Genomic DNA, 14,331 nt, shown 5'->3' with positions numbered 1-14,331 from the left:
CTGAGCAGCTAGGATTACAGGCATGAGCCACCTATGCCCTGCTCCCCAAGAAGTTTTCCTTTAAAGGTAGAGAAAATCAAATGGGAAACATTCACACAAATACAAGTTTTAAAGCAGCAAACAGAAATGTCTTGCATAATAATGAAAGGAACATGGCTCTCGCTAGTAGAAACTTATCTTTAACATTGCAGTTATAAGAGCAGTTCATTTATACTTAGTTTTTTTCATCTCCAGTGTCACCCATATCAAGAAATTATGTAACTGTTACAGAATGTTAAGGCTTTCCATTATCCTTTTTTGTTGTTTTTGTCTTTCAAAGAGGACAAAAAGGTTTTCACAGAATCTTGGGCAAATTACAGTAATTTACAATTATGCATGCAATTAAGGAACTTTTTTTAGAGTATTAAATGTTGTCATACAGGAATGAATGTCATTTTGAGCAATAATTGCAGTTTGCCACTTTGGTAAATTAAAGTGACTTGTTCTGGAATGATTACTTAGTAATTTCAGAGGCATGCCAGGGATTTCTAACACATTTGCCTCCTGATACCAAGCCAAGGTTGGACTAGCCTGTGCCTGACTGGCCTGCTAGCACACTGGGGTCTTTGCCACCAGTGCCTCCAGGCTCCTGTCCAGCTGGCTGTTTTTGCTCATGCCTCCTCATAGGATTGGCTGCCAACCCCAGGTTGTGCACTTGGAGAATTCAGGTTGTAATTTTTTTTCTCAGCAGTAATCAGGGAGGAGAGAACAGGAGTAAGATGGAGACTTCTCTTGGCCAGGTGTGAAGGAGTCAGTCATATTCTGCAACACAATTAGACACTGTACATTTTCAAACCGTAAAGGAACTGACTCATGCTTCACAACCCTAGCTAGCCAGTGCTCTCTTGTTTCTTTTGGTTAGATCATTTAGTCTTCCTCCATTACTTTGTTGTGTGTATTTTGCATTCACTAAGTCCCACATTTATAAATAATAGTGCTACTTCCAAGTAATAGCCCAGGAGAACTCCTGTAATGAGGATTAGAAACCTCTACACTGTGGAACAGAATGTACTGGGTGTGCTAGGTATGATGGCACATGCTTCAAGTCCTGGCATGCTGGAGGATCACAAACTTAAGGTCAGCTGGAGAATGATCCTATCTCAATAAAACCAACAGCAATGTGGAGAATGAGTCATCTGATCACTTTCCTTTGGACACTGAAGTCTCAGCAGGAGCTGTTACTGCTGCTGCAACCCATCCATGACAGGAATGAGCTTTGTGCTCTGAGCTAACCTTTGTCCTACTCACTCTGAGCCTCAATGTTGGTGCCTATAAAGTGGAGATGGCGAAAGGATGTGTTGCAGTGTTGAGGAAGATCACTGTTAAAGCTCATGGGAAAGAGCCTGGCATTACTTACGTGATCACCTGGATTGTTTTGGCATTTTGCCTTGTCTCTGGAAACTGACAGTCCAAGGGCCACAGGTGCCTGGGAACATCTGGATGTGGCTGTAAACAGGAGTAGCCTCCCTTGCAGTTTGACAACTCCAGGTGTGGCCTGTCTCCTTGCTGCTCTGGGATATGAACAGCCTGGGACACACAAAGGCCTTGTGGATAGGAGGACAAATCTCCATGTCACTAGCAACCTGTTGTCTGAAGACTCTACAAAAGTATGATTGTAGCAATAGCAATTAATATTTATTTGGCACTTACAAGATACTGAGTGCTAGGTTAAACACTGCCCGTATGTACCTGTACATACATATGCTACTTTCCCCCCATTTTTCAGTTGGGAAAGCTGAAGGCTGGGGCAATTGGTAGTATTCTCCAGATGCCACTAGAAGACACCTGATGCTTAGCACACCTGTACCATGGCTGCAGGTGCCTTTATCACTTGATATATTTACAGTCCTGCCTGCCAAGTAGACTCACTTGGGAACTTTTGGTGCCAGAGCTCCAGTCCCAGTTAAGTCAGAATCTCCATGGTGCAGCCCAAGCATTGGAAACCTCACACTCCCAGGTGGTTTCAGTGCTTACAGCAGTGTTAAGAAAGGTGTGTTACAGAAAGATCCACAAATGGTTGAGAGGTTAAGTGGTTTAAAAAAAAACCCACAGCATTGTACCAACAAAGGAAATTTTTTTCTGGCAGCAGATGAGGTAAATAGATCACACACACACACACACACACACACACACACACACACACACGCACGAGACAGAGAGAGAAAGAGGAGGGGGGAGGGGGAGAGAGAGAGGGAGGGAGGAAGAGAGAGAAAGGGAGGAAGAGAGAGAGAGGGAGGGGGAGAGAGAGAGGGTACTAAGAGAGATCTGAGAGAGAGAGAGAGAGAGAGAGAGAGAGAGAGAGAGAGAGAGAGAGAGAGAGAGAGAAATGAGAGAGATGAGAGAGATGAGAGAGATGAGAAAGGAGTAGACCCATTTGATACAGAGGAGCTGGAAGGACAAGAGTCCATGAGGCCTGGCCAGGTTGGCATTGTTACTCATGGTATAGATACACACTATTAAAGAAGTGTGCAGAAAGACCTTGAAGAGGAAGTCAGAGAGGAAGATGGTGGCCCTGATCACATGGGATTCAAGGTTTTACAGCAGCAAAGCCATCTTCCAGTTTCACTTTTGTTCCGACCTGTTGGTATGCAAATTCATGTGGGCTCCATAGCTCAGTTTGTAGATATTCTGTCAGCTACTCTGGTGGACACATATCACAGAAGTACTCTGCATTTTATATTCCTGTCGTCTTTCTGTAGCTTTTAATGATCCCCATGTGTCTCCAGTAAAATAAATGGCATGGTCTCTGTGGCTTTCACATCTAATGGGCAGCCCTGAAGACCTGCCTGGGTTTGGCAGGGGCAGTGATGGATGCAGGTTGGAATGGTTGAAGGGGACCTTTGAAGAAGTGCACTGGACATGTTAATGGGTGTTAAAGGAGCATGTGTGTGTGTGTGTGTGTGTGTGTGTGTGTGTGTGTGTGTGTGTGTGTGTGTGTGAGAGAGAGAGAGAGAGAGAGAACACAAGACCTAGACACTTATAGGAGATACTGGAATAGCTAAAATTTACATATGTACATATGTTTAGTGGCTTTGTTCTAAAATCTGTAGATGAGAAACTGTCTCTAACAACAATTAATAGAAGCAGCCTGTGTTATAGGTTATAGGAACGCACCCTTGTAAAGAAAGAAGACTGTATTTTCTTTTGTTTTTTTTTCTAACTGACAAAGTTTAATCTGTGTTGTTTCATTGTTAGAAAAATGTATTTTCTGTTTGATTTAGAGCAAACAGTGTTTTGTTCCCCTCCCCCCCCCCAAAAAAAACATGGTCTCCAATCCAACTGCATCAATGTCAGCTGGGAACTCATTAAAAATGTGTCACCCAGACCTGGGTTAGGAAAGGGGGTTTTAAACTGTACATTTAAATTTTTTTATTTTCTCTTGTGATTTTAAGAACTCATGTAGAGCAGGTGCTGGTGGCTCACACCTATAGTACTAGATACTAAGGAAGCTGACACCTGAGGATCAAGGTTCAGCCTGCCTGAGCAATCTGGAAAGTCTATCACCAGTGAACCACATGAAAGCCATAGGTAGAGCTATGGTTCAAGAGATGGAGTGTTAGCCTTAAGTGCAAAAGCTAAGAGACAATGTGTAGGCCCTAGTTCAAGCCTAGTAGTAGCACATGAAACAACAAGAACCAAAATACACAGGGTATGGAAGTAGAGCTATAGCTTTAGGCTCTGAGTTCATGCCCCAGGACCAGGAAGGAAAAAAGGATAGAAAAGTTACTATCATAGGCCAGGAGTGTGGGCCTAGCAGTAGAGTGCTTGCCTAACATGCACAAAGACCTGGGTTCAATTTCTCAGTACCACATACATTGAAAAAGCCAGAAGTGGTGCTGTGGCTCGAATGACAGAGCTCTAGCCTTGAGAAAGCCCAAGGACAGTGCTCAGGCCCTGTCAGTTCAAGCCCAGGACTGGCAAAAAAAAAAAAAAAAAGGGAAAAAATTACTATCCGTTTGTGTGTTCAGGTCAGTAAAGTATATTTACATTGTCATTGTTGTATATTAAATTTTTAGAGCTTTTCAGCTTATGAAACTAAAGCTGTATATTGAATATCTGTCATGTTCCCCTTGCACAGGGCCTGAAAATGTCACTCCATCACACTCTGTCTTTGCATTTTGGTTCCTTAAAAGGAACTTATAAGTAGTGTCATAGAATATTTGTCATTTAGCATCTGGCTTAATGTATAATAGTCATGTTTTTAGCTGCCTTGTAACCTGTGTTATAAATGTCTTGCTTTTCAAGGCTGTATCCCCAATGTGTATGTTTGTACACATAGATGTCTATGCATGGGTGCGTACATGCATATATACATGCACATACATATACATGCATATGCACATACGTACACTAATGTGTATGAGAGAAGCTAATTTTGTTGGTCTATCATTGTCCAACAGGTGAGCCGTCTCCTGATTTTGGGAGGGGCCAACGTGAACTATAGGACAGAAGTGTTAAATAATGCCCCCATCCTGTGCGTCCAGTCTCATCTTGGCCACGAGGAAGTTGTCACTCTGCTCCTAGAATTTGGTGCCTGCTTGGATGGCGTGTCAGAGAATGGCATGACTGCACTCTGCTATGCGGCAGCTGCTGGCCACATGAAGCTGGTGTGTCTGCTGACTAAGAAGGGGGCGAGGGTAAGCAGCACCCCTCCCCAGGGTGGAGTTTGTGACCACGGTGTGGGATAGGGTAGGGAGAGTAACTTCATTTCTGAAACGTATCCTCTGGACCAATTTTCTTTGTTTTCTGCCTTTTCACACTATTACCAACTGCATAGAGCACAGGCAAGTTTGTAGTATTACCTGGGGAGAAGCAGTCTCTGGAGAGATGTGGGCATGTGTTCATATTTAATGATGCCCAGCGAGACACACCAGGAAGACCCTTGGCCAGCATCTGCATGAGTAGGACTATCCTTTAAAAAGCCTGCAGACATTGACCTGTAAGTGTCTTCAGGTCCTAAAAGGGAAATGCCTATGTTTCCAGCTTCCAGAGACTAAGGCCAACAGGCCCTGCTCATTACAGATGGAAGCCAGCAGTCAATATTAGTGGCTTTAATTTCTTTCTTTTTTTCTTTTTTTCTTTCTTTCTTTTTTTCTTTCTTTCTTTCTTTCTTTCTTTCTTTCTTTCTTTCTTTCTTTCTTTTGTACATGCGTGTGTGTGTGTGTGTGTGTGTGTGTGTGTGTGTGTGTGTGTGTGTGATGGGGCTTGAACTCTCAGCCTGGGCACTATCCCTGAGCTCTTCAGCTCAAGGCTACCACCTTACCCCTTGAGTCCCAGACCCACTTCTCATTTTCTAGTGATTAATTGGAAATAAGAGTCTTACATTCTTTAGTGCCCAGGCTGGCTTTGAACAGGAATCCCCAGATCTCAGCCTTATAAGCCACTGCACCGGGCTATTTTTTTTTTTTACTGTCATTTATAAAGGTGATGTACAACAAAGTGTATATCAGGTAGAGTACATTTCTTTTGGACAATGTCATCTCTTCCCCTCTCTCTCCTAATTTTTCCCTCCCATCCCCATGCACAACTTGTATAGTTCTTTTCAATGCAGTGTCTAGTGAGTGCCATTGCTGCATTTGTTCACTTTTTGAATATCAGTGGCTTTTGCAAAGCTCCCAAGTTAAGATTGAAATCTTCAAAGATCACCAAGCATGATGGGCCTGGACTCTGGGGTCTCTCTTTAGTTCCAATACTCCCTGAGTTGAAGCAGGACAGTGGGTCACCTGTGGCCTTTAGCAACTATGCAGTGTCTCTCCCTCGCTTTCTCACTCTCTCGTTCTCATAAACACACACATACCTTTCTGGCTCATTGGCCTCCTACAACTTTGTGTACCTCCCTTACATTCCAGCATGTCCCAGGCCACTGCTTGCATTTACTCCCTTTCTGGCTTTCCTCCTTCGGAGATGTATTCAATAGATCCCTCCTTTTTTTCCCCCTCTCCCTTGGTTCAGTGACTTCACTTCAGTCACTGAACTGCTTGCTTTTTCCAGCAGCCTGAGCAGCCCATTGAATTGCTCCTCATTCCTAAGAGAGCCTGGGGCTCCCTGTAGTTTGCTAGGGAGACATTTGGAATAAGGGTATCTCGTGACCTCTATGTACAAAGGGATATTGAGTCCTGAAGTCCTCATTAGCCTGAAAGAAATCAGGCAAAGGTGTAGCACAGTCCAGAAAAACAAATAAGAACATGAACACATGTGTGGGGTAGAAGTGAGGTTGCACATATTCTTTGGGTGCTCCAGTGCTCTCAGAGTAAAGATGATGCTCACTTGTGCTTCTGCCCCCCCCCCCCAGGTGAACCACTTGGATAAGAAAGGCCAATGTGCACTTGTACACAGTGCACTGAGGGGCCACGGGGACGTGCTGCAATACCTACTGACTTGTGAATGGCTGGCAAGTCCTTCCCAGCCCGGGACACTGAGGAAGAGCCAAGCTCTGCAGCAGGCACTGACAGCGGCTGCCAGCATGGGCCACAGCTCGGTGAGTGGGCTGCGGTCTTCCTTCCTGGATAATGGGAAATCCTAGCTCAGTGGTCACTTGCATTGGCAGTTGCTACCTTTCAAGTTATGAGTCTATGACATTCTAAAGGAATGAAAGAAAATAGGAATTTGAAAGACTAGCCACTGGCTAACAATGTTGAAGGGCTTCTGTGGCAAACAAATCTTTCGTACAAATGTAGCGACCTGCATATGTGTGATGTGGAGAGGTAGGTTTGCTCTTTCCGCATGAGGCTTCTCTCAGTGTTGTACATGTTCTACTCCTCCTTTTGTTTCTCTCGTCTTTCCCTGTTCTACTTGTACCCTCTACCCTGCCTTTACCCCTTTGATTCATTCTTTTGTCCTTACAGTCCTGTAAAAATAATCACATGGAATCCTAATTCTAAAATCATCCTTGAGTGTTTGAAGGATTGTTAAAAATAGAACTTGGATGCTTTGATAGCATGTAAGAATTCTTGTCATTTGTAGTTCCTACATTGGAGGAAAACTTCATGCGGCAGTTAAATAGAGCAGTTATTTCTGGAAGATGTCAGTATTCTTCAGTTTGAAGATTTAATTGTCATCTCCTGACCTGTGTCTTAGCTTTGTCTGTGAATTTAATAGCATTTTACTCCCGCTCCTTTATGCTATTTCTCAAGCTTCTGTTATCTTCAGGCAATTAGAGATGCCAGCATTTGGTAAGATTCTTTCCCCAAAATGGCATCAAGTAAATTAGAGTGCCAAGTTGGCTGGCTGACATTTGCACTTAAACACACAAGGTTTTGGCATTTAAAACACTAAAAACACATGCATAAGTATGCAGAGTGTGTTATGTGTTCATATCTGAAAATATAAATGTTTTTCTTTTGAATGTTCTCTAAATCTGAGTGGGTTTGGAATGTGGAAACACATCATCGGAGCATTTGGATATGACCCTTCTCTCATGTGAACCCCTCTTATAAAGATGGCTTAGAGGAATGCTAAGTAAAAACGATCTTGGCAAAGCCAAGTGATCACTTCATAGAATATTTGAAGGATATGTTGGGTTCTTTAATCTGTTATAACACAGGGTCACACATTTAGTGGCTAAAAGCAAAGCTTATTCTCAGTAGATGAAGTCTTGAGATTAAGGTAGTCTTCTGAAGGCTCTCAGAGAGAGCATGGCTTCTAATAACTTCTTGAAGCCACCTGTATTCCTTAGCTTGTGGACCCCTCTTGAGCATACATCACTGTCGATTCTGTCATCCCTGCCTCCAAAGTGGATTTCTCCTGTTCCCTCAGAACAGTTATGGTTATATCATGTATATAACAGGTATACTATGCATCCTGACAGTTCAGAATAATTACCCTATGTCAAGATGTATAACCATATCTGCAATGTGCTTTTGCCATTTAAAGTGTAACACCCACAGGTTCCTGGACTTAGGTTGTAGGCCTATTTCAAAGCCATTATTCAGCCTACTACAAAGAATGTGGATTGGGGGACTGGAACATGACAGTGTCTTGTTGTGTCACTGCTGCTGCTCTGGGTAAACATTGACACTAATCCAGGGTATAAATGCTTCATCCCCATGAGAGCCAGCTTTCCTGCCTGGAGACTTATAACCTGACCTGCTCTTTGACAGGAAAATGTCCAGGAGGAAAAAGAACACTGCTGTCAGTAGAAAAAAAAATTTCTTGGATAATACTTAAAATTCTTTCAGAAACATAGATACTATCTTGTTTTTCTTTCTTGTGAAAAGTGGATTCACCATCTTCTGGTGATTTATGCAGAAACTGAATTTTATGCAATCTGCTGTGTCCTTTGTTGATTAGTCTGGCATATTTGGGTCATGTTGGAATTCATTAGAATTCTGAGTACCTAGTAATCCTAAACTATGTTGTTGAAATTCACAGAGATTGTGTTGCTCTTTATTTTATTATTCTTCCTCAAGTTTAAGTGTGAATAACATATGAATTATATTTGAAAATGGTTTTCATTGTATTTTCTCTTTGTGCAGCATGAGATAATAATGGCTAAAAACTAACCCTCTCTTCTTTGATATATGAGATATAATAAGCATCTATTGCTATGAGAACTCATTAAACCCCCTTTCAATTTCTGACAGTTGGTCCAGTGCTTGCTGGGAATGGTAGAGGAACATGAAATCGAAGTCAATGGCACCGACACATTGTGGGGAGAAACAGGTAATTATGCTTCCACTGCTTGTAGTAACGGGCATCTTGCTTGATGTCTGAGCTGGCATTGTGGCCTAATTGTTTTAGGAATGACTTGTGATACATGTAACTCCTATTTCCATTTTATCACAAAGCATTTGAAGTTGAAGGCTTTTTCAAGTTTCCAGATAAGCAGTAAAACTTCCCTAGAAGCATATAAAACTTGAAGCATTTTGAACTACATTAGCAAATACCCTGAACCTGCAGAATACCAGATGGAAATACCTAAATAAGGCATACAGGCTTGTCAAGTCTTCACACGTTCTAACCTACTGGACCTTCCTGCCACGCAGGCCAGGCAAGCCAGGCAGGAGCTGCGGTCTTTGTTTTCAGGTGAATCAAAGGTGACTTGTAGGGAAGGCCAAGGGCCTACTTTTCGTACAGAAAGACAGTAGAACTAACTCATGAGCCCTACCTAAAACACTGGGTAGGAAGTCTATTTTCACTGAACAGAGTCTGTATGTCTTTAACTATAATGGTAAGAAAGCCAGGGGTGAGTAAATTTTAATAAATATTAAAATGCACATTAGGAATTGCTGCCCCCCCCAAAAAAAACCTGCTTCTAAATTTTCTATTGAATTGGTGTTCAAAATCCAAGACTCCATGAGTCTTTTTTTTTTCTTAGTGGTTCCAACCGAGAGTGTTTAATGAGCATTTCTATGTATACATAATATGTGTCACTTCCCTTTCTCTTGCATAAATTTGTTTCCAAATGCTTCTAAATGATTTTCTAGCAAAATGAATGGTGGTGTGGAGAGTTAGTTAGCTAATATGTTTTTAGTGGGAGACTCGGAGACTTTCCTGGTGTGCAGGCCTACCCTTAAGAGCCACAGAGCCACCCACCCCGCTGTGCCCCCACCCAACCCTGGACCTCCAGGTCACCACCAGCACTCAGCTTATTGCAGAAGAAGAGAAGGGCATGGCCCATGTTGCAGAGAGAGTGCACACCCAATTCTGAATTTCTGTCTCCTGCTTGAGATTCTGCCAGTTGGTTGATGGCTAAAGAGACACCTGAGTAACCAAAGACTTTGCACATTTATTAGCACAAAGTTTCTATACGTCAGAAGTGTGGACACAGCCAGGTTGAGTTCAATATAGATACTCCTTGGGCTATGTTCTTATCAATTACTAACTTCCTAGCACTGAGGTTATTGGCAGACTGGTTCCATGGGTCTCAGTGAAAAGATAGGGATGATTCAGCCCCTCCCTTGTCTAACCTGCAGACCCCTTGAAGACCTGGGAAAAGTTCCCACCTCCCTTAACAAGCATGGAGATGAATTTTATCAGCCTAGAACTTTATTGAGAGACTTCTAACAATCTTAACTATTCAAACTTGAAAAAAAAAAAAGAAAAAAAAAAAGAGCCAGCTCAGCATTGTTTTACAGACTTAACAGAGCCACAGTAGCTTGCTGTAGACTGCATCTCTAGCAAATTAATGTTGCCTTCTCTTCCTTTTTCTGTGTGGTGCCTCCTTTTGTCTATATTCTTTTAAAAACAACAACCACTGTCTCCCCCAATCCTTCTATTTTCCAGGTTTCCAACAAGGAAATACTTTTAGCATTCTAGGGAAGTTTTAAATTTGAGGATACTTTATAAATACAGGGCTTTACACAGATAATGAATATGTCACTGCTCGGAAGGTGAGGTCTGTGTCACCTAACTCTAAGCAATGTGGTAATGAAAGCAGATGCTTTCTCACTCACTTCAGGCTGCCATGATAGTGGCTGCATAAATGAGTGGGTCACACAGCCTTTGTCACTCACCTTCAACTTGAATCAACCAAGCTTGGCAGTTTCCCAGCCTGTGTGGACTATGCTTCAGGGTCTGCTGTTTCTCATCACTACAGGAGCCTTCAGCAGTGAAAGAAGTAGTTTGTTTGGTTCTCTTTGGTCCCCTCATTCCTGGGTGTTCTCAGTGATACTTTGTGTCAAAAGTACCATAGACTGGCCTTTGTTGTTAGCCATAGCAAAAGCATAGGATCCCTGAAAGCCACTCCTCTAGAGTGTGGGAGGAAAGTTGGCAGAAGAATTGGAAGCTTTGCATAGAACACAAACAAGCATTATTCCTCCAAGAACCCTTGTATCCATGTACAAGTCTGCTCAGTATAGATTCATCTAGGGATAACTTGGCTTTCAAATGCGGATTGACTGGTTGTGACTGACTGGTTGCCTTCTCCATCCTTGAATAGTGTTGTTGTTTTCCATGTAGTACTACCACCACAGTTCCTTCCCTGCCATCTCTTCCCTCAGCCACAGTGCAGAGGTGGGGGTCCAGTGCCCCCTGCACCAGTGCTTCCTCACTTTCCTGGCAGGACTGCCTCCTGCACTCCCTATGTAGCTGCTTTATAGTGGTGGCCATGCCACTCTTGATTAGGAGCTGTGGGTTTCCAGAAGCAAGAACGGCTCTCAGCCAGAAGAGGGCACATAGGAGATGGTAAGTCAGGGTGAGGTCCCGCCTCACCCTAGGCAGGGAATAGGGGAGGTTGGGAGCAGGAAAACATGAATGTTTGTCCTCCGTGCCCTGAGCATCTCTCTGCTGGTGGTCCTCACATGGCTGCACAAAATGGGGATGACCCCTGAGTTAGATTTACCAGGATAGGAATGTGTACTGTAGATTTTGAAGACATTCTTTTAAAATGGGAACAGTATTTATTGATTTCTAGGAAACTTGCTGATTGTAACTACTGGTTTTAGAGAAGAGAGAGCTTCACTAAAGACAGCATCTGGGACCTATTTTTCTTGTCTATGTCCCTTAAAGCCTATCTTGTAGTTGAGTAGCTCTAGAACTTCTTCCTTTTCTTCTTTTTCTTCCTCCTCATAAGTAAGAATGGAAAATATCACAAAGACGGTTAGAATAAATGAGATGTGTATGCCTCTAACTGCACCACCTTCAAGGCTACAAGCCCTTAGCTTTGGGACACCCACAGACTTGGTCAGATGATGGTCCTGCAGTTTCTGGGCGGCCTGAAAGATGGCACAGGCCCATCAGATACTAGGCTATCTCTGTCTCAGGCATTCCACAGCCTGACAAGTCAGTGCTGGCTCCCACCAAGTCTCGACTAAATCAAATTACTGTTTCCATGTCAGTGTTTGATGTGAATCAGCCTGAGCTGAAATGACCAGGGACGCTTCACTGGTGACCTCATGCTGTGGGAATCGTCAGACAGACTGCATTTCCAAACTCCAGGCTTCTCTCCAGTGTGTGAGTCTGTGTTCTGTGCTTCTGGTCAGAGCCTCTTGCTAAAAATAAAAGAGAATAGAAGTCCTACTATTCCAGCATCTTCCTTTGACATGCAAACATTCCTAGCTAAAGGGCTAAGGGTATATGGTAGAGCCAGTGCCAATCATGAACAAGGCACAGGTTCAATTCCCAACAGCACAAGAAAATGAAACCAAACATGCCTGTCCTATAAGCAGCCTCCCCTCCTCACCAGGTTTCCTTTGGCTTCTTCTACAATTCCACTAACAGGACTTACTATGAAATCTTATTATGTCACTTCCTGATGAGAGGCTCTTTTTCCCTGTATTGTGAGCTTCACAAGATCAAGTATTTCTGTGTGTTTTGTGCTCACCTGGATATACCTCATCTAAGGCTGCTTGATCTGGCTACTTCTCTGAGAGAGAAGATTCTAGACAAGTGGAAATTTTGACTGTGTTGTCTAGCATAATAACCACTATGCATGTGTGGATACTGAATGTTATTTTATTTAAATTACATGACTGGCCAGCCACCCGTGGCTCACTCCTATAATCCTAGCTACTCGGGAGGGTGAGATCTAAGCATGGCAATTCAAAGCCAGCCTGAGCAGGAAAGTGAGACTCTCCATTTAACCACAGAAGAATTGTGGTTCAAGTGGTAGAGCACTAGCCTTGGGCACAAAAGCTCAGCTACAAGACAGCACTCAGGCCCAGAGTTGAAGCTCCAGACTTGCAAAACAAATATACATATAATACATACATACATACTTGCTTACATACAAATTGTATGTCTATGACATGTATTAGAGAGTCCTGATCTATCCACTTCCCAACACGGAGGTGTACTTGGACACAAGTCGATTTAAAAAACATGAAGCCATACAATATTTAGGACTGATGAAGTTCAGTTTGTAAAATTATTCAGGGGAGACACTTACTACTGGAAAACAGCTGAATAAGGAGCCCCAACACCCACAGGAAGTCAGTGGCATTTCTTGGTGTCATAGCAGTTATGTTGTGCTGGATTCCAGGATGGCGACTGGACTTTATTCCCCTCCACCCCAGCATGGTGTGGGCACAGCTGAGGGGAAATGGCCCCTGCTGACCCCACTTTTGTGTTTGTGGTCTTTTCTCCACTGTGTCCTCAGCTGCTCTCCAGCAGGTACTCCACCCAGGGTCAGCTGCCCCCTCAGCAGCCCTTCTCAATGCTTGATATCAGTCACCATGGGCATCAGGATCAGGGGCACACCAGCTGCTTCCAGGGGTTCCTTTTCTTCATTTCTGAGAAGAGATAGCCCATCAGAGGAAGCTAAAAATTCTGATGGAAAACACCTTGTGAAGTACTAATTCCTTTACATTAACTCGGTTCTATTTATTTATTGCTTGCCCATTTGGGGGCTTAAACTCGGGACCTGGGCACTGCTCTTAAGCTTCTTTTCACCAAGGCTAGCACTCTACAACTTTGGCCACAGTGCTACTTTTGGCTTTTTCCATTTATGCAATACTGAGGAATGGAACCCAGGTCTTCATGCATACTTAGGCAAGCACTCTACCTCTATGCCACATTCCCAGTCCTTGGTACTATTTTAATTGGGGAGTATTTCCCAAAAGAGTTTGAACATTGTAAATAATTTGTTCCTATCTCCAAAGTTGTTAATGACATGTTGTCCACCTCCTTTCCTAAGAGGAACTGAGTATCTCTGCTGTCATCTGAGTAGGGCTTTTGGCTGAAGAGCCTGTCTCCCTTTCCTCAGTGTATTAAAACAGTTTAACTCAGTCCCCACTCACTGTTTGCTAATTCTGGATAGAACTTGGCTCTTCTGGGGGTTTAGTTGCAAAGATGGTCCTGTCAACTGGGGTATGGTATCTCTAAGGCTGTCCTCGGGGCAGAAGGTCCATTCCCCATATACATTCTCCCCAAGTTGCTATGGAGCTTAGAGAGTTTGTGACTTGTGATTTTGGTTTCCTTCTTGTCTTTATGGGGTCTCTTTCTTTCCTATTCTGTGACTATTCACATTCCTTCCTGGGTACACCAAGCCACGACACCTGGTCTTACCACCACCTCCAAGACCATCCCAGAACACAAGGAAGAGGCTGATGTGATTTTACTTAAAAAAAAAAAAACTCAATGTTTACTTGTATTTCCTCTTATTTTCTTTTAATAGAAGAGGAACTTTGCTTAAAATCTTTGGTATGGATTTAAGCTCACTAGATTGAGTTTGACCCTCACATCTACTTGTTTAGTATCCCTTATCAAAAATATTTAAGGCCAGAAGAGTTTCAGAAGCTTTTCAGATTTTGGATCATTTGCATAGACTTTACTTTCAGTATCTCTAATCCAAAAAAAATCCCTAAAATTTGACAATTTAGAGAATCCCAGGTTTTGGATTTAAGAATTAGGAAC

General features: G+C 42.9%; 1 protein-coding gene across 3 annotated transcripts in view; it reads left to right on the top strand.

Annotated features, from left to right (window-relative positions):
• Tanc1 (tetratricopeptide repeat, ankyrin repeat and coiled-coil containing 1) overlaps nt 1–14,331 on the top strand; it is a 222,862-nt gene that overhangs the window by 188,071 nt on the left and 20,460 nt on the right. For all 3 annotated transcript variants that reach the window (XM_090342784.1, XM_090342782.1, XM_090342783.1), the window contains 3 exons: nt 4,440–4,676; nt 6,332–6,517; nt 8,622–8,700. In XM_090342784.1, the coding sequence (XP_090198910.1) occupies nt 4,440–4,676; nt 6,332–6,517; nt 8,622–8,700 (502 nt within the window). The remainder of the gene's footprint in view (nt 1–4,439; nt 4,677–6,331; nt 6,518–8,621; nt 8,701–14,331) is intronic.

The sequence above is a fragment of the Megascapheus bottae genome, chromosome 12 (genome assembly GCF_031878675.1).
Source record: "Megascapheus bottae isolate mThoBot1 chromosome 12, mThoBot2.hap1, whole genome shotgun sequence".
Lineage (NCBI taxonomy): Eukaryota > Metazoa > Chordata > Mammalia > Rodentia > Geomyidae > Megascapheus > Megascapheus bottae.
The sequence above is the reverse complement of the archived record's forward strand: the minus strand, read 5'-3'. Positions and strand labels throughout refer to the sequence as shown.